Raw genomic sequence first — 19691 nt, forward strand, 5'->3', positions numbered from 1 at the left:
GCACAATTTGTTGTTAAAAAGTTGTCAAAAATATATGTACACTAGTATAATATATCACATAAAAATGAGAGATGAATTTTGGCTTTAGATTTAATACTTCATTTCATATGTAATTCTCAAGTTCACAGAACCTTATAAGATCATGTAGTGATATTTAAAGTAAAGAAGCAATGGTTCCAGTAGCCGTTAGAGTGTGCTCTCCCACCCTGAGTTTATGACATTTAGTGCCCCAAAATGTATCTTTTGCTTTTAGTGAGAAGCTTGTGGAATTACTAACCTAAATCACATTGTTCTTAATTTTTCACTCCAGGATTTCCCCACCAACTGGCCCACTGAGGAATTTCCTTTGGTTTGCCTTTCAAGTAAGTTCACATAGTGAACTATATCCTACATGACAGAAGGCAAACCCTTATTAGGAAATTTTAAAAAATTCTTCTGGGAGGTCTGGAGTACCTCAGCCTCCCTTTTAAAATCAGTAAAATGGCAATCATCATACCTGTCACACCTGCCTTGACGGGCTGTTGTGAGGACCATAACTGTATGTAAAGTACAAGATGGCAGGGCAATGGAGATTACTAATCAATAGCCTTTGAGTTCTCCTCCATCTCTAGAACCAATGTTATGAGAATGTTTTGAAAACGTCAGCATACCACAGAAATGTCAAGTGTTATTATTATGGGCCCAGTGAAGCAATTCCATCAATAGATGCCCCTTCTCTTAGACTTCTAAGCAGAAGGTTTTTAGGATACAAATCATGAAATGGATTTTAGTTAACTGAAGAATGGAAAGAGGTCTAGTATTGTGATTTAATTCCAGGCCAGGTCCTTTCTGAGGCCCCAAAGGTAGCTGATACAAGTCCTTCCCCAAGCCCCCTGTCCTACTGAAGCAGTCAAGAAGCAGTCCCAGTGGGCAGGAAGTAAACTGACTTTGGATTTCCTCAGCAGACAACTGCCTTCCCCCATGTAGGTTGTAGTACCCAAGGAGTAGTAATGAAACAAATCTAAAATTATAATTTAACCTCATTTAGCATTTGAAGAGACTGTTGGAATAGTAAATGTTTCCCAGCATAAGAAATTGTGATTTTTCAATGAGGGTCATCATTTTAAGACCACTACAAATATAAATATATCGAGCTATTTAAACTTTAACCTTTTCCAGAGAATAGTATACTGCTCAGCATTTCTGCAATGAAAAACTCTGGCTCTTACCTAACATATTGGTAAACACACCAATAATCTTAATAAAAATACAATGGCATTATCAAGGCCATGTATGAATAGAAAAGAAGATGAGCCAATCATGAATTAAGAGTACAAAGTATTAAAAGACCTATAGGAAGGCCTCTAATCTCCTGAAGGATTTAAGGAAGGACCTGGACAAAAATCCCATAGAATGAGATTGAAGTAGCAAGTCCATAAAAATAAACTCCCAGATGGTACAAAGAATAAAATGCCCAAAGCGCTCGTGTGTTGCATCTTATACGCCTTGGTCTACTCTGGTCCTCTACCTCTATTTCAAAGTCTAATTCTGGACACTTTGAGAGTCCTCTAACATGTATGTTCCGTTACATAACTAAATCACACTTTCAAAAAATCAATATTCCTGATCTCTTTGCAGTCAAAAAAGTGAGATGCCCCCAGAACGTTGTGCAAATCCATACATACTGTGCTGTTCATTTCTGAAGACTCATAACTCCCACATGGATGGACACTTCCAATGGGCTCCAGACCCTCTTCATCCCACATGTATGTCCCATCAGAGCTATCAGATGGGGAGAGCTCAAATGAAGAACCAGCTCTATAATCCATATCTGGAGAAATGAGATTATTCCCCGGAGTGCGCTTGGTGCATTCATTCTTGTCTTCTACTAATTAAAAAAGAAAAAAAAACATTAATTCACAACACAATAATTAAAGATTTTCTCAGATTTTAACAAACAGGCTCTAATAATTTGGTGGTTTTAGCAAAAATTAACCAAACTCAATTCAAGGCTGCAGCATTTTTCAAATTCTGAGCATGCATAATAATAAGGAATGTCTCCTGACAGATTTTTTTAAAATACCTAGTTATATTCTAACAGAAAAAAAGCACAACTTAGTTCTGTTCACTTACAACATATACAGAAATCTAAAATTCTCCTAACAGTATACTTTATAAAAACATTAGCTTTCAGCTAATGGTTAGAGACTCAAGGTTGGAAAAGCACCCAAATATTAGAAGCATTGTCCTTTAATGTCTAAATATCTATGAATCTTGCACTATGTCTACTTGCACTATGCCATTCTTATAGGGTCCTCAGACTGCCATGAATTTTAACAGTATCTTCAGTCAATTCAAGAGCCCTTAGTATCATAAACAGGCCCAAGTCACCACTTCTACCAACAAAGTACAAAAATAATAACTTTAAGGCAGGAATTTACAAGTATTGTCAAGTTGGGTTCCTGAATCCACTGGCGCATCCTGGAGACTTAAAAGAAGAGGTAACCCTCAGTAGTCACTAACACTATACCTGATAATATGAAATTATCATTCCCTTATGGCTATATATATCCATTTGCCATTACAAGGGTTCATATTGGCACTCTAAGAAGATAGTTTCTACTGCCAAATGTCTGTAAGTAAGCAAAGTGTGTAAACAAAAATAAGAATTAAATAAGCAAGGAACAAAAACATTATTATCAGAATAAGTGTTAGTCTACACTAAAAAAGAATAAGTCTAGGGGGCAGCTAGGTGGCGCAGTGGATAGAGCACCAGCCCTGGAGTCAGGAGGACCTGAGTTCAACTCCGGCCTCAGACACTTAACACTTACTAGCTGTGTGACCCTGGGCAAGTCACTTAATCCCAACTGCCTCACCAAAAAACAAAACAAAAAAAAAAAAAACAACCAAGCAAACAAACAAACAAAAAAGAATAAGTCTAGTCTACATGGTCTAAAGAAAATCTTTTCACTAGCTACTCTATATATTTAAGCATTACAAATAAAACTCCTCTTTTAAAATGCCAATCTAATAGACAAAAAAAGATAAGGTCCATTTCAAAGCAACCACCTGGCATTTCATATCTGTTAATCTTGTACAAAAATAATTTTTTTCAAAAGCATTGATTGGTTTTGATTAAATCTAGCATAAGACTAAAAGGTATCAATGTACCTGAGGGCTCTCTATCCTGGGTTCATTGATATCTCTAAATTCTCTCTAGTTCAGAAATTCTTAACCTGGGTATAGATTTCAGGGAGTTAGTGAACTTGGATGGGAAAAATTATATCTTCATTTTCACTACCTCGAAATGAAATTTATCATTTCATATTATTTAAAAATATTATTGTGGGGGTAGCTAGGTGGCGCAGTGGATAGAGAACCGGCCCTGGAGCCAGGAGTACCTGAGTTCAAATCCAGCCTCAGACACTTAACACTTACTAGCTGTGTGACCCTGGGCAAGTCACTTAACCCCAATTGCCTCACTAAAACAAAACAAAACAAAACAAAAAAACACACACACACATTATTGTGAGGAGTTCAGAAGCTTCACCAGACTGCCAAAGGGGTATATGAAACAGTCTAGATGAGCTCACTGGTTCCCATTAGTCTATCCAGAGCCTAAATGCAGTCAACACTTGTGTCAAGATAATGGAATGTGGTAGATATGGGGATTTAGCAGATACTTAGAGGCCCACCTGGAGATTGATCTAAACTGATTCAATTAAGTGAGAGTGACTGGCTGCTGACTAGCTTGTAAGCACATCTGGCTAGTACTTAAGAGGGTATTGTTCTCAGAAGCTAAAAACCTTGAACTTTACATCCAGACCACCTTTGGGTCCAGTGAACCAATGAATTTGAATGACGCTAGCCAATCAGCTTGAAGAACCTCCCATTTCTGGGAGGAGGGCATGAAGGAGGAAGTGAAGGCTGGTAGGGAACTTCTTCCTCTTTGGCTGGAGAGATCGGTGTAGTGGCAGGACTTCACATGGGAGTTTAGGAAGACTAGCATTTCCATGGTATAAGAAATCTGTTCTCAATCTTTCTCTCTTTACTATCTTATATCTTTTAATAAATACTTAAAAGCCTAGACTCTTGGTGAATTTATCAGTGATTTTAGCCAGTTTCCAAAAAAAACTGGGGGGGGGAGAGAGATTAGAACCCACATTTAGATTTTAAAACACACACACCCAGATCCATACATTCAGCCTCTGTCTCCCTCCTCAGCTCCACTTCTGCAATACCATTTGTCACACATCTCTAATTATGTCCCACCGCAAATTTTCCTTTGGTTTATTCCTCTATATATCCCATTACATTCTCACATACTTTCACAGATTGTAACAGACTCTAAGAGTACTGCAAGTGCCCAGTCACATGGTTGAGACTGCCACTGAGGCAGGAATGGAGAGTCTGGCATAGAGAGGACCTATAAGACTTCATTAGTCACTCCTACATCAGACATGTCACAATTGATGGACCTTGCTACACTGCTAGCCCAAAGAAGCAACAGCAACTACGACAGAGGCAAAACCCTACTACAAATGCATTTATAACATAGAGGATTTGTTTAACAAACTTTGTTGAATTGTACAGAATTAAATAATTCCTCCCTGACTTTTGCTTCTGTATAATGCATATGAGCATCATCCCTCTCAATCCTTCTCTCCTTCCATCTTGCTTCCCACCACCACCCCTCGCCCTGAGTCTCCACCTAAAGAAAATATGAAAGCAACTTTCACAATGAGAAAGACCACTGGATTTTATATCAGAAGCCCTGGGTTCAAACCCTTGTCCTGTGTGACCAAAGGTAAGTCTCCTTGCCTTTCTGGGTCACACTTTTCTAATTTATCAAATGAGGGGTTGGTCTAGAGAGCCTCTTGAGTTTCTTCCAGCTCTAAATTCTATGATTCTAAGAAATGCAACACTTAAAGAGAGGTTACAGAGACATACGATTAAGCAAATGACCAAATCATTTGTTTTGTTAACTATGTATTACCAAAAGGGCTTTTGAAAATTCTCTCAGTGGAGCATGTGTTATACTGACTTACATATTAGAATGAGAGGCAAGAGATTTGGGGCTCTACAGTCAAATTGGCCACTAACTAGTCATGTGACATTGACCAAATCACTTGACCTTTAGGGTTCTCAAGTTTCCTCATGTGTAAAAAATATATACTGCATAATCTAAGGTTTCTTTCAGCTCTAAAATTTTAGAATCTTTCCATTTTATCTTACCTTATACCCATACATTATAAAGAATAAAATTTCTCCCCTTTGAAATCCTAATACCCTCCCCAAAATATTGCTATTTATTTGTACAATAAAATCTCTCCTTTAAAAAAAAAATTTCTAGAGTTTAAAAAGATATGTGGGAGTTGTGGTTCAACCATTCTGATTCCCTCTCTCTTTTTTTGGGGGGGGGGGGAGGCAGGGAAATGAGGGTTAAGTGACTTGCCCAGGGTCACACAGCCTCGAGTGTCTGAGGCCAAATTTGAACTGAGGTCCACTGCACCACCTAGCTGCCCCCAGGTTCAACCATTCTGGAGAAAAATTTGGAACCATACCCAAAGAACTATAAAATAGTGTATATCCTTTGACCCAGCAATATCACTATTTGGTCTGTATCCCAAAGAGGTCAAAGAAAAAGGAAAAAGACCTCTATGTACAAAAATATTTATAGCAGCTTTTTGTTGTGGCAAAAAATTGAAAATTGTGGGGATGCCCACAAATCAAGGAATGACTGAACAAGTTGTGGTATGTGATTGTAATAGGATACTGTTGTGCTGTAAGAAATGAAGGGGATTTGTTTCCAAAAAAAAACCTGGGAAGACCTATATGAACTGAAGCAGAGTGGAGTGGAATAAGGAAATCATTGTACAGTAATTAAATTGTAACAGTAATAACATAACAATGATTAACTGTACAAAGGACTCAAGATAAAAATGCCAACAACATCCAGAGAGAGAACTCTGATGAACTCTGAGTGCAAACAGAAGTACAATTTTTTGTTGGTTTGTTGTGGGGTTTTTTGGGCGGGGCAATGAGGGTTAAGTGACTTGCCCAGGGTCACACAGCTAGTAAGTGTCAAGTGTCTGAGGCCGGATTTGAACTCAGGTCCTCCTGAATCCAGGGACAGTGCTTTATCCACTGTGCCACCTAGCTTCCCCAGAAGTACAATTTTTAAAAATTTTCTTTATTTTTCTTGCCTTTTTTTTTTTTTGCAACATAGTCAATATAGAAATGTTTTGCATATATCACTTGCCTTCTCAATGGGTGGGGGAGAGGCTAAGAAGATGGAAAGAATTTGGAACTCAAAAAAAATTTTAAGAATGCTAAAAATAAATTAATAATATTTTTTTAACAAGAATCATATGTGGCAAATTGTTCAATCATGTCCAACTCTTCATGACCCTATTTGGGGTTTTCCTGGCAAAGATATTAAAGTGGTTTGTTATTTCCTTTGCCAGCTCATTTTACAGATAAGAAAACTGAGGTAAACAAGGTTCAGTGACTTGTCCAGGGTTATACAGCTAGTGTAGCTAGATTTGAAATCAGGTCTTCTGGACTCCAGGCCCAATGCTCTATCCACTCACTGTACCACCTACCTGCCAAATGTGACAAAAAGAAGGAAATAAAACAAATAGGATTATCAGTAACAGTTCAACAGTAATAGTAGTAAAGCATTGAATAAAGTAGTTCAACATTTTTATATTCTATAAAGATTATAAGAGCATGTTAGAGAACAACTCAGAAAGCATTCGCCACTTAACAGAATGTACAGAGATTTAAACATGGCTATAGTGGGAAACTATACATTTCTAAATAAGGTGTTAAATCAGTATAAGCAGCTTATAAATCAATAAATCAATATTTAATGAACACCTACTATAGGCCTGTCGCTGTGCTAAGCACTGATAAAAAGAAAATATAAAGAAAGTGCAAGCTCAAACATTTTATTTAGAGGCAGAATGGCAAAATGAACAGTATGATGGACTTGTAGTCAGAAAGATCTGGGTTTAAATCTCACCTGACACTGTGCTGCCTGTGAACAAGGCACTTAACCCAAACTTCAATTTTTTTATCGATAAGATGAAAATAAAAATCCTTGGGGCACCTACCAGTTTGTTATGAGGCTCCAATGCTATGACATATTTAAAGTGCTTCGCAAAGTTTCAAGTACTATATATAAGTCAGTTATTATCTGTCTCTAGACCTTGTAACACCCCCCAGAAAGTTTGAAACTATATCCTTCACTGAGGTATGTTCATTTTACATGTAAAGAAAAATAGTTTGGTTATTACCTCCTGACCTAGAAACTGCTAATTCATACAAATAAACCAGGAAGTTAAGCAAAAGTATCACCCCATGGCCAGAGATGCTAAATGGGAAGACATAAAAAGGACGAGCTTGCCTGCCTGACTCTGTGGATAGCTGTGCAAACACTAAAAGGGCAGCACTAGGTTGCTAGCATTTTACAGCACTTTAAAGTTTGCAAAGTGCTTATAGATACTAACTCTTCAGAACTTCACACTTCTGGGACCAGGTGCTATTATTATTCTCATTTTACAGATAAGGAAATTAAAGCAAACAAAAAACCTGTTCACATCAAATGTCTGAAACCAAATTTGAGCTCAGGTCTTCCTGACTCTGAATCCAGCACCCTATCAAACTGGGACACCCAGCTACCAAAAGGAGCTGCCTACTTTGTTTATTCAACCTTGCCTCTCAAATTTCTTTAGGTTAGGCATGGTAAAGAATATTTACTCTAAATTCCTAAAGACTGTGCTTATAAACAAGCTGACGATTAAAACATCTATCATAAAACTTTCTAGAGGGGACAAAATGAAGTTACTTACCTGGCACACTGATATCGATCCATTCATCAGTTTTACTGAAGGGTTTTTCACTTTCATTCAGAGAATCAAATGGACCCACTAGGGGAACACTTCCAAGATTTTCCTCCTTGAGGGAGACTTCCTCTGGTGTTACTCGAGTTCTGTTTGAGTCTTCTATATCTACAAAATCATCACTAAAGTCTTCGCTCAAATCATTTTTATCAGAAGACGACAAAGATGAAAGGGAGATTTCATCCACATCGTCACTCAGGTATCTGACTTTCACATCATCCTCCAGCATGTTATCATTTATGCCCTGGCTACTTCCTGTCCTAGAACTATAATTTTCTATTGAATCTTCTTCCTTCTCAATAGCTCCATCATTAACCAAAACTGAAGAGTCCTCCAATATACATTTGTCACCAGTTGAATTTTTATTATCATCCACTATCATCTTCCCAGTAAACTGTGGTCTGTTGGAGCTCAGTAAAGAGGTTCGACCCAGCCTATAATCAAAAGATGTCACCCCTGAGCCATTTGGTAAAGCCGACTTCTTTAAACCAGAGCCTGAAAAAGCAGCATACGACCTGTTAAACCCAAATGCTAAATGTTCATTTCTATTGAGAGCCTCTGATCTCATATTTTTTGACTGCATACTTGACCTTGGAGGCACTCTAATGGATAACTGTTGGTTTTGATAAGGCCTTGCAAGATCTGCAGCCCTGTTGAAGGAATGTGATCTAGTTATGGATGAAAGTGGAAGGAAAGACTTCTGAATGGAATGTGAAAAACTTTGTGACCGTACTATTTTTTCACAGGTGAGAGAATTAATGTTGTCTGGCGATTGTGCTAAACTTTCTCCAGAACTGTTCCTAGTGGTACAGGAGTTTGCTCTAGGCCTTTGCATACTTAGAGTTGGTCTATTCCCATAAAATCCATTTAACTGTGATTTGGGAGCACTAAGTGAAGAATATGAAGTCCTTCCTAATAATGACGCTTTGGTGAATTTACCTGAACTAGATAGTCCACACAAAGTCTTTTGGTTTAACTCCTCTGAAGATGAAACAAACATGTTGGATGGCTTTGCTATCTTTGATGTAAGTAAAGAAACACTCTTCAAATCCCTCTTTAATCCACTTTTACCAAATGTTTCTTGAGCATTAACATGTTTTTCAGGGTCAACTAGTTTGTCACATGAATTATGGGTAGAGTGAGAATCCCTAGTACTTTGTTCATGGAGTTGGTATTTATTTGACTTTCTCCAGTTAAAAGAATAGGAAGACATATTAATAGAGCCATTGTGCTTGACGACATTTTTGCCACTGCTACTCGTAGAATTCCCTGATAAATTAACAGCTGTCCCATTCGGCACTGATTGCAGGGTGCTGCCTATAGATTTTGTTCCATACTTCGGCAACTTGGAACCCAAAGATGTCTTGACCTGTAGTTTTTCTTCCATGAGTTATAGGGCACATTTGTTGTTGAGAGTTGACAGAATCTAGAAAAAAAGGGAGAAAAAGACACTGTCATTATGTATATGTAAAACCAATTATCATGCTGTAATGTACTAAATGAAATGTTTCAGCTTCACTTTTCTATAATATTAAGGATTTTAATATAAAGCGAGTCTGGAAATTAGTCATAATTACCACTGTCCTTTTATAGGTATTGTGCATTTAAGATAAGGACTTTCTGTAAACTGTCATGGTTAATGTACCTGCTAATGTATTCAAAATTAACAATCTAACTAATAATTCAAAAAGCCAACATAAAACCAATATCTTTTAGCTTTTTTTTCCAAAGCCGTACAACAAAAAGGAAATAGATCTATATTTTGCATTTCTAAGCAAACTCCTAAGCCACAAGAAACAGTTTTATAAAATTTAGCATAGGCAACATTAAATTTTTACCTATTAAAATTAATACATTTGTAAAGTTTTTCACATTCCATTGAAAAGTCTTCCCTTGGGGCAGCTAGGTGGCACAGTGGATAGAGTGCCGGCCCTGGATTCAGGAGGACCTGGGTTCAAATTCGGCTTCAGACCCTTGACCCTTACTAGCTGTGTGACCCTGGGCAAGTCACTTAACCCCAATTGCCTCACCAAAAAAAAAAAAAAAGTCTTTCCTTAAAAAAAAGTCTTTCCTTCTACTTTTACCCATAACTAGATCACATTCCTTCTTCAAGAGTTGCAGATCTTACAAATTCCATATTTTTGTAATTGTAATGGCTTAGGTGGAAAGGGGAATCCAAATACTGGTTTATATCAAGAAAAAGCCTAGGCCAATTATCAAATTTTAAAATGTTCAAATGTTTTAGAAAGTAAAACATGAAAATGTATTAAGAACATAAACATTAAAATATTCACAGAAATTAAGTTTTATAAGATTAGGCAGGAGTGTAGCTGGATCTGTAGCACCCAGATTTCTTCTGGCATTTAGACTTGGTAGTTACCTCAATGGAGAACAGAAAGCTACACTATAAAGAAATTGCTACTACTGGATGGCTAAAGGGTAATACTAAGGGTGCCTTTGGTTTTTTTGGAAACACAATTGGTAAATATAAGTAATATAAATAAAGACATAAATCAATATGCTAGGTTTATTCATTAGAAATCTTCAGGGGAAAAAAAGAAATCTTCAGAAGTCCATTGGATAACCACTAGTGATTCACAGATTTATAAAATCTCAGAATTGGATGGAACCTCAGAAATTATTTAGCCCAGCTAGTACCTGAACAAGATTCCCCTCTACAACAGTGACAATGAGTGGTCATACAGTCATAACTTGAAGCTCTTCAGTGCTGAGAAAGCTCAGTCTCCTAAGACCACATACACCTAGAAACTCTAAGGAAGAAAATAGTTTCTGAAATGTGGCTGGTACATGAAAGTTTCATCCCCTGTATTTTCCCTAAAAATAGTCTTCTAACATAAAGAAGTGACCCAGATTCCTTTGTCTCAACCCTCTATATGAGAAATCTGACAATATTTTCTATGTACAATCATAAACTTTTAGATTTGGAAAGTATCACATAACTGAGATAACTTAGCTCAACCAGCACATAAACAGGAATAATCTCTACAGCTTCCTTCAATTTACACCCAGTCTCAACCCGAGAGCCCTCTGCCTCTAGAGGCTGGGCAGTCAATTTTTTTTTTTGTTATAGACTCATTTTTTTCCAGTCATGACCAACTCTTCATCACCCCATTTGGAATTTTCTTGGCAGAGATATTGGAATGGTTTGCTATTTCCTTCTCCAGAATCAACTTTTAGACAGATCTAATTAATGAAAAGGGTTTTCTTTATAATGAACAAAAATCTACCTTTATGCAATTTCCATCTTTTAATCCTGACCACTGGACCAGTCAGACCAAATATAATCCCTAACCTACATATAAGTCCATCGAACCCTTTTAGACAGCTATCACTATCTTCCTTCTCCACCCCATCCACCCAAGGCATCTTTTCTCCTCTAGGCTGAGTACCCCTATTTCTTTCACTTGATCCTCATGTGGCATGGCCTCTAATCCCTTACAATCCTGGCTGCCATGTTCCAGAGTGTCAATATCTTTCCCAAGAAGTGATACTCAAAGTTAAACATGACTCACGTAGGCAAAATTCAAACCTCCTTCATTCTGGATATTGTGCTTATTGTAATGCACACTAAGATTATAGCTTTTGTTAGTTGCCATCTCATACTATTGATTCATACTGAGTTTGCAATCTACTAAAATCCCTAACTAAAACTAAAATTTCAGATGAAATGCTATCTCATCAGGTTCCCATCCTGTACTTGTGAAGTTGACTTAGGGAACCCAAGTGAGACTTTACATGAATCCCTATTACATATCATTAGATTTGATTTTGCCTAAGATTCTAGCTTACAAAGAATTTTTTGAATTCTCTTATCCAGTGTTAGACCTCCAACTCCTGTACCCTAGCTGTGTCATCTTCAAATAGGAAAAGCAAGCCATCTATGCCTTCATACAAGTCATTAATAAAAATGTTGAATTTTAAGTTATATTCATTCATTGGTTATTATTCTTTGGATCTGAAATGTATCCAATCAGTTCTGAATTCCCCTAACTATTCTATCATCTACCTTCATCTCCCCATTTTGCCTTCAAGGATAGCACAAGAGACTTTGTCTAAACCTTTGCAAAAATCTAAGTTAAAATGTATCTACCTCATTTCCATGATTGGCCAATCTAGTAAACCTGACAAGAAAAGAAATGAGATGTGTTTGGCATGAACTTATCTTAAAGAAACCATGCTAGCTCTTAAGTCATCACCACTTTCCTTTCTAACCTTCCCTTTGATCATATATCCTAATTTTTCAGGAATTGGCATCAACCTCACTGGCTTTACTTTGCAGACTTCACTCTCCTCCCTTTTTTTAAACTGGAAAAATATTTCTTTTCTACAGTCCTATAACACCTCTCCTTCAAAGATAACTAACACTGCTCAGCAATTATACACATCACGTTTTTTGCTACCCTGTGATGTCACAGGACCAAGGTTAGGGACTTGAAAGATGGCAGCTAGATGCTCATACAAAGCCTTACTAATCTTGGGTTCCAACTCCCTAGTAAGTATTTTTATGTTATTCTTCCCCATCTAAAGACCATTCTCCTCAAAAGACAAAATAGTAGAAATTGCACTGGACTTGGAGTCAGACGACCCAGGTCCAAATCCTAGCTGTGCTGTTTAAGTTACAACTTTTCCTAATCTGTAAAATGAAGGGGGTCACACTAGATGATCTCTAAGGTCCCTCCTATAGCTAAATTTCACATTTTTTCCCTTTGTCTATTAACTGTTTCATCCATCCTAACCATCAGACACATATTCTTTGATCATTCTCTTTTCTCAAATATAGCTAAAAAAATTAATCTTGTTATCCTTAGTCTCTCTGAGAGTCTGATCTTGTTATTTATAGGACTATAAATACTTTTATATTCATGATCAATTACAGTGCATGTTCATTTAAAATCCCAGTCGGCCATTGACTGCCTTATTTTTTACTGTAGTATCTTCAGAGAGCTCTCCCTTTTCTTTGTCATTTTAATTATTTCTGTTTATATCTCAGGACTCCACCTAGACCATGGGAATATTAGCCCATGTGATGCCACCTAACCTTTTTCTGAATCCTTTAATATCTACCCTCTAAAATCATGTCAGAATTTTTTTGACAGTTTTCCTCTCCTTCTTAATTTAAGTCTAATATTGCAGTTACTTTCCCCCTTGATTCCCTTAATTTCTTTTGTAATAACTATATGTAAAATGAGTTGTTTTAGATTAACTCTATGGTCTTTTCCAGCTCTAAATCTATAATCCAAAATAAGGTTCTCCTTGTCACTTGTCTGACCTTTCAAAGGTTAAAATTATCATCAGGAACAAGACAAGAATTTATTAGCTTAGCTTCTGGAAAAGAGAAAAAAAGCACGAAAAAATCTTGGGCCTTATTACCATCCCCCAAAAGCAAATGAAAGACCAAAATAGCTATCATATGCCTACTTTCTAAAATTTTTATGAAAATAAAACCACATTCATATGAAGGAAATAATTAATGGAAGTATAAGGGAACAAGAAGTCTTTTCAAAACAATATCTCACAGGAGATTACATCTTTCAAGTCCCAAAATTGACCGAAAGGTATAGAGTGCATTGCTTTTTTTTTATTGGGTCCCTGAGCTAATTCTGTGTTCTAAATTTTTCTTCCTCCCTCCCTCCTCAACCCTCACTATGAGATCAAGCAATTCAATATGTCATACTGGTGCAGTGTATTGCCTTTTTTTTTTTAGGTTTTTTTTTCCTGGGCAATTGGGGTTAAGTGACTTGCCCAGGGTCACACAGCTAGTAACTCTCAAGTGTCTGAGGCCGGATTTGAACTCAGGTCTTCCTGAATCCAGGACCGGTGCTCTATCCACTGTGCCACCTAGCTGCCCAGTGTATTGCTTTTTAATACGAAAAAAGTATCTGATTCATTAGAACAAAGCACCATCTTAAAGAAGGTTCTCCAACAAGATGTCTTCCATATGGCAATGGCTAGAACCAGTGGGTGGAGCCCCAGGCTGGTACCTGCGCCAAGGTTTTAAATTCTGGCCAAAAGATGGGGTCATAAAAACCTCAAATAACAATTAATTCTTTACACATACATATGCCATAATCATTCAAGATATCCTGAAAGATGTAACAATTAACTTTATTCTATGAATCTTTAATTATTAATCTCAAATGAGTCATAAAACAGGGGGAGATACATGTTTTTCATAGATATTTATCACTCTCATGAAATGTATCCAGCACTGAGGATGACATTTTGGTCATCCTCAAGTAGAAACAGCTGAAATCTATTATAATAATTATAATAATATTATAATAATAATCTATGATAATAATATATTGGGAATAATCCCTTTTCAACCTGTACCATATGAGGGTGATCCTTCAAGAAGAAATTCAAAAGGTGCTAGATGTAGCAAGCACTAAAATCACATTAACAAAAACCCAAAAAAAACAAAAAAACAGATGGGGCAAGAGTAGCTAGTGCTGTGGATAAAGTGGATAAAGAACTAGGCTTTGAGTTAAGAAGATCTGAGTTCAACTTCAGCCCTTCAGCTACATGACTTTGGGCACTTAACCTCTGTCTTTGTCTTCCTCAGTTTTCTCAACAGAAAAATGAGGATAATAATAGCATCTACCTCCAAGGGTTGTTGTTATCTCATTATCAAATGAGATAATATTTGTAAAGCACTTAGCACAATGCCTACCACATAAAAGATGCTATATAAATACTAGCTAGTTGATACAGTACATAGAGTTCAGGGCCTAGAGTCAGTAAGACTCATCTTCCAAAGTTCAAATCTGACCTCAGACACTTACTAAGTATGTGAACCTGGTCAAGTCACTTAGTCCTGTTTGCCCCAGCTTCCTTATCTGTAAAATGAGCTGGAGAAGGAAAGGGCAAATCTTTGCCAAAAAAGAACCCAAATGGGATCAACAAAGAGTAAGACATGACTGAAAACGAATGAACAAAGCAGAAACATTATTGTTATTAAAGTCAAAGTGCATCTTAACCAAACATAGTCATTTTATTTTCTAGAAAGTCCAAGTTAACACAAAATCATAAGAAAGGATAAAGAGTAGGTAAATTTGCATGGAATTATAGCAACTCTAACCTTACCTTTTAAACACACATTTGACTTCAGACATGGATAAAAGCAAAAACATTGGCTCTATCACTATTTGGTTTTTTAATAGTATTTTATTTTTTTTCCAACTACATGTAAAGACATTTTTCAACATTCATTTTTGTAAGATTTTGATTTCCAAATTTTTTCCCTTTCTCCCTTCCCTCCCCATTCCAGAAGACAGCAAGCAATCTGATATGTTATACAGTACAATCATGTTAAACATATTTCCACATTTTTCATGTTGTGAGAGAAGAATCAAAATAAAAGGGGAAAACCACAAGAAAGAAGAAATAAGAAAGGGGGAAACAGTATTCTTTGATCTGCATTCAGACTACAGAGTTCTTTTTCTGGATGTGGAGAGCATTTTTTTATCATGAGTCTTTTGGAATTGTCTTGGATCATTGTATTGCTGAGAAGAGCAAAGTCTATCATCGTTGTACACCACTATTTCTCAGTTTATTGAATACACAACAGTCATTAAAACTACATCAACTTGACAAACAAAACTTCCTTGCAGAGCAGATATCAAGGCAAATTGCAATACCACTTAAGAAAATGAAATTCAAAAGGTCAACTGAACCTAACCAAAATACATGAAGAAATTCCTGCAGAATATGAAGTTCCAAGAGAAAGACATGACAGAAAATAATCAAAAGGCAGCAACATTTTTTAAAAGGGAGGAAGGGAAGGAATCCCATACAAACTAAAGTGTGACTTTAAAAACATGACGTCTACAGATAACATGGACTATAAGTCTCCAGAAGAATATAACAAATCAAAAGGCCTGAGTAGCATAAAATTCAAGAAATTAAGCAAGAAAATTGTCTAGAACTTCTGAATGTAGACAAAAAAGCACCAAGTAAGAAATTATACAAATGGTATATAGTAGTAAAATTTGACAATTTCAGTAACAACTTTTTTCAAGTAGCCAAATCTTTAAATATGAAGGGAAAGCATTTTGAATAAGAAAGGATTATTCTTCATTAACAAGAAATCACAGGAGAGATTGGAATAATATATGCTAAAATCAAAGGCATTCAGAGAGCAATCTGAAATAACATGGTCCTAATCACCAATTTTTTAAAGTCTGATATGCCACAAGAGAAAGAGAGACATTTGAGGCATTCTTGCAAAAATAAAACAAATATGAGCAAATTATTTCGCTTGAAAAAGATTTGTAGAGATTTTTATCATAAATTCTTTTCATCAAGGACAATGGAACCAACACATTTGGACTCTAACATCACAGTTCTTCTTGGGCTGCCAGCTGAAGTGGAAATGACACTGACAAAAATAAAGATGAACTAGGCCAACTACAGAGAAAGGAGGTAAAGGCAGGATATAACAATTTTGAGAGCAAAGATGGAACAATTCAAGGTATATGAAACAGGGAAAGATGGCAATGACATGGGAAAAAATCTCAGGTCTCCAGCAGGGACATCAACCAAACTAGGAGGCAGAGCATCCAGTTTTCACATGCTTACTCTAGCAAAAAACTCTTAAGCTCACACCAGAATGAATACTGAACAATAAATCCAATGAGAAACTATAGTGACTTCTTCCACCCCAGAACTGTGCAAGATGTCAGTCCAAAGCCCGCAAGCAATAGGAAAGAGCTACTGCTGCTGTTCAGCCATTTTTTAGTCATGTCTGACTCTTTGTGACCCCATTTGGGGTCTGCCCCTTCTTGGCAGAGATACTAGAGTGTTTTGTCATTTCCCTCTCCAGCTCATTTTACAGATGAGGAAACTGAGGCAAACCAGGGTTAAGCAACTTGTCCAGGGTCACACACCTACTAAGTGTCCGAGGCTTAGATTAGAGGCAGACAAGTTGTCCTGACTCCAGGTTCAGCACTCTATCCACTGCACTACCTAGCTGCCCCCCAAATTAAAGCTGTCTAATACAGGAACTGCTGCTCAGTCATTAATAGGAAAAAAAGGCCACTAGAAGGCCAGCATCAGAGGAAGGCAGCCCTCCAGCATAATGAGGAATGGATCAGACATTTGTAGTCTATAAGGCTCTGTGTGTGGAGGAAGCAAAAGTAGATCAATCCTCCAAGAAAGCTCTAGAGTAGTGAGAAAGTCCTAATGAGAGTTTTCCAAAGCAAGGGGCCTTGGAAACTTGAGAAGCAGTAGCAGTGACCATAAATGAGATTAGGACAGTAGTATTCAGATCAGGACACCCCATGCCCTGGGGCTCTGAGATGTCTAGCCCTCTGTCCTAAGATTCCAGAGAGGACCCTGAAGATAGAGAGCTCTGATTCTAACCTTGGGAAAGTGCAACCCAAGTGACAGGACAAGACCAAGCAGGGCTTACTATTGTAACGATTGGAATGATGCCACCTGCTAGAGACTTACTGTAGAAGAGTTCTGCCCATGAAGCGAAGGTCTTTGAGGGCAAGACCGGGAGTCTTTTCTTTGGCGTCAGGAAGTGACATTGGCTAGTGGGAGGAAGAAAGAAGAGCTGGGTACTCTGACTTGCGCTTCTTTCCTTTGGACTCTGGTGGAGAGCAGAGCTAGAAATGCGCTCTCCCTTTAATAGATAGATGAATGTAGGCCTTTCTTCTCTCTTTACCAAATTCTTATTCTCCTTAATAAATGCTTAAAAGTCTAACTCTTGCTAAAGCTTATAATTTATTGGCGACCACTCATTAGATATTTTAAACAGTTTAGCTAGAATTTTAGCCCTTAACACTATCCAACCCTAAAGTATAGGAGGGGTATTGTCTGGTCCTGGCACAAAGCCATAATTTGGAAACTAAATCTAGAGATGGGTAAATCAAAGAAAACACCAACCAGTATCAAAAACTATTGTAGTCCTAGAAATCCTCCAAAATAAGGAGCAAGTAACTCCCTAACAACTGCAAGTAAAGGCTCAAAGGAAAAAAATATATTTTCTACAAGGTCTATAATGAATTACCTAGAAGATATGAAGCAAAAGATTTTTTTAAATGAAATAAAAGTTCTATAGAAAAGAACTAGAAGTAGAATAAGTACAATTTAGTATGGATCTACATAATTCTATTAATTGTCCAGTCCATCTCTCTCCATCTTGTCCACAAGAACAGCTTTACTAAAATCTAGATAAATTATATCTACAGCATTTCCCTGATCTACCAGTTTAGTAATAACTCTATCCAAAAGGCAAAAGCTATTCAGGCATGACCTGGTTTTTTTTCCTTTTCTTTTCTTTTCAAAGACTAGATCTCCCTATCTCAAGCAGGTTGGTGCATTTATCAAGTGCCTATTAGATGTCCAGCACTATGCTAAGTGCCTTAGAAATATTATCTCATTTGATACATACAATCCTTAGAGATTACAGGAGAGAATGAGGTTAAGGGGGTATGAAAATTGGAAAACTGGAAGTTCACAGAAAATGGCCTCTATTTTCTCATTAAAATATGAGATAAGGTCCTCAACTGGGAGAGAGGGAACAGTGGTGGTGTAGAAGGTTTGAAAAAACTGTTAAGGAGAGTGCAAAAGAAAATCATTTGTTGAGAATGACTTGCTGAAATAAAGGATAACCTCAGAGAAGTTGTTAATTGCCAGCTAGTGAGAAAGTTAAACTATGACCATGATCATTCAGCTGCCAAGTGTTCTTTCCACTAAAGTGCATTGCTCCCCAAATAACACATTGCACATTAACATGTATTAAAGACAAAGCAATGACAATGACTTTTTCTTAATCATAGCAATAAAATGGACAGGATGGTAGACTATGTAGCCATAGTCTGAAGATCAGCCAAGCTAAATCTCATGTTAGGAATCATTTTAAGCAACAAAAAGAAAACTTAACTATTGAACTCTAGTTTTGTTTATACTTTCATTTAAAAGGAAGAATAATTTTTAATTTCCCATTTGTAAAGACAGGAAAAATGGGAACAGTCAAGAAATTAAGCCCAATATGACAAGGAAACAACAAAAATAAATAAATAAACAAACTGATGGGCAGCCAAATGAATAAATAAACAAATAGGTAAAATAAATGAGTGGGTGAATACATGGATTTTAAAATAAATATATAGAGGCAGCTAGGTGGCGCAGTGGATAGAGCACCAGCCCTGGAGTCAGGAGTACCTGAGTACAAATCCGGCCTCAGACACTTAACACTTACTAGCTGTGTGACCCTGGGCAAGTTACTTAACCCCAATTGCCTCACTAAAAAAAAAAAAAAAAGATATATATATATATATATATCCGTAAACGAAGCTACTGTTAATGACCTAAAGTCACTATGCCTTGATGAATTAAACCTCAGGACACTGAAAGAGCTGCCAGCTAGGACACTATTAGGTCACTGTTAGTGGTCTTTGAAAGATCATGAGAAATACTGTGAAGAAAGCACAACCAGGAAAACAATGTACACAATGGCTATGACAATAAAAGGGGAACGAACAGAAAAAATTTAAACTGAACCCAATTTTAATTAATTGTAATTAATTTGGTCATTATTTATAATGGCAAGATTTATACCTAGATAAAAATTAGACAAGGCACTTCACTCCCTTCGCAGTGGTAAGAGACCATGGGTATGGAACATTTCAGATACCATGAGACTCTGATGTTCTGATTAGTTTTACTAAACTTTTCTTTTTTTCTCCCTTGTCATTTTTTTTGTCACAAGGAATAATAGCTCACTGGGTAGTAGAGAAGGGGGAGTATATTCAGAAACTAAGGTGATACAAAAAC

General features: G+C 36.9%; 1 protein-coding gene across 7 annotated transcripts in view; it reads right to left on the reverse strand.

Annotated features, from left to right (window-relative positions):
* Window positions 1-19691, reverse strand: part of CCSER2 (coiled-coil serine rich protein 2) — a 127265-nt gene that overhangs the window by 97527 nt on the left and 10047 nt on the right. For 6 of the 7 annotated variants that reach the window (XM_043988175.1, XM_043988173.1, XM_043988174.1 and 3 more), the window contains exons 2-3: window positions 7836-9312; window positions 1665-1867 (exon numbers count right to left, since the gene is read on the reverse strand). In XM_043988175.1, coding sequence (XP_043844110.1) covers window positions 1665-1867; window positions 7836-9273 — 1641 coding nt within the window. In that variant the 5' untranslated portion in view covers window positions 9274-9312. The remainder of the gene's footprint in view (window positions 1-1664; window positions 1868-7835; window positions 9313-19691) is intronic. The other variant, XM_043988176.1, reaches the window with a different exon arrangement.

Source organism: Dromiciops gliroides, chromosome 2 (genome assembly GCF_019393635.1).
Source record: "Dromiciops gliroides isolate mDroGli1 chromosome 2, mDroGli1.pri, whole genome shotgun sequence".
Taxonomy (NCBI): Eukaryota; Metazoa; Chordata; class Mammalia; order Microbiotheria; family Microbiotheriidae; genus Dromiciops; species Dromiciops gliroides.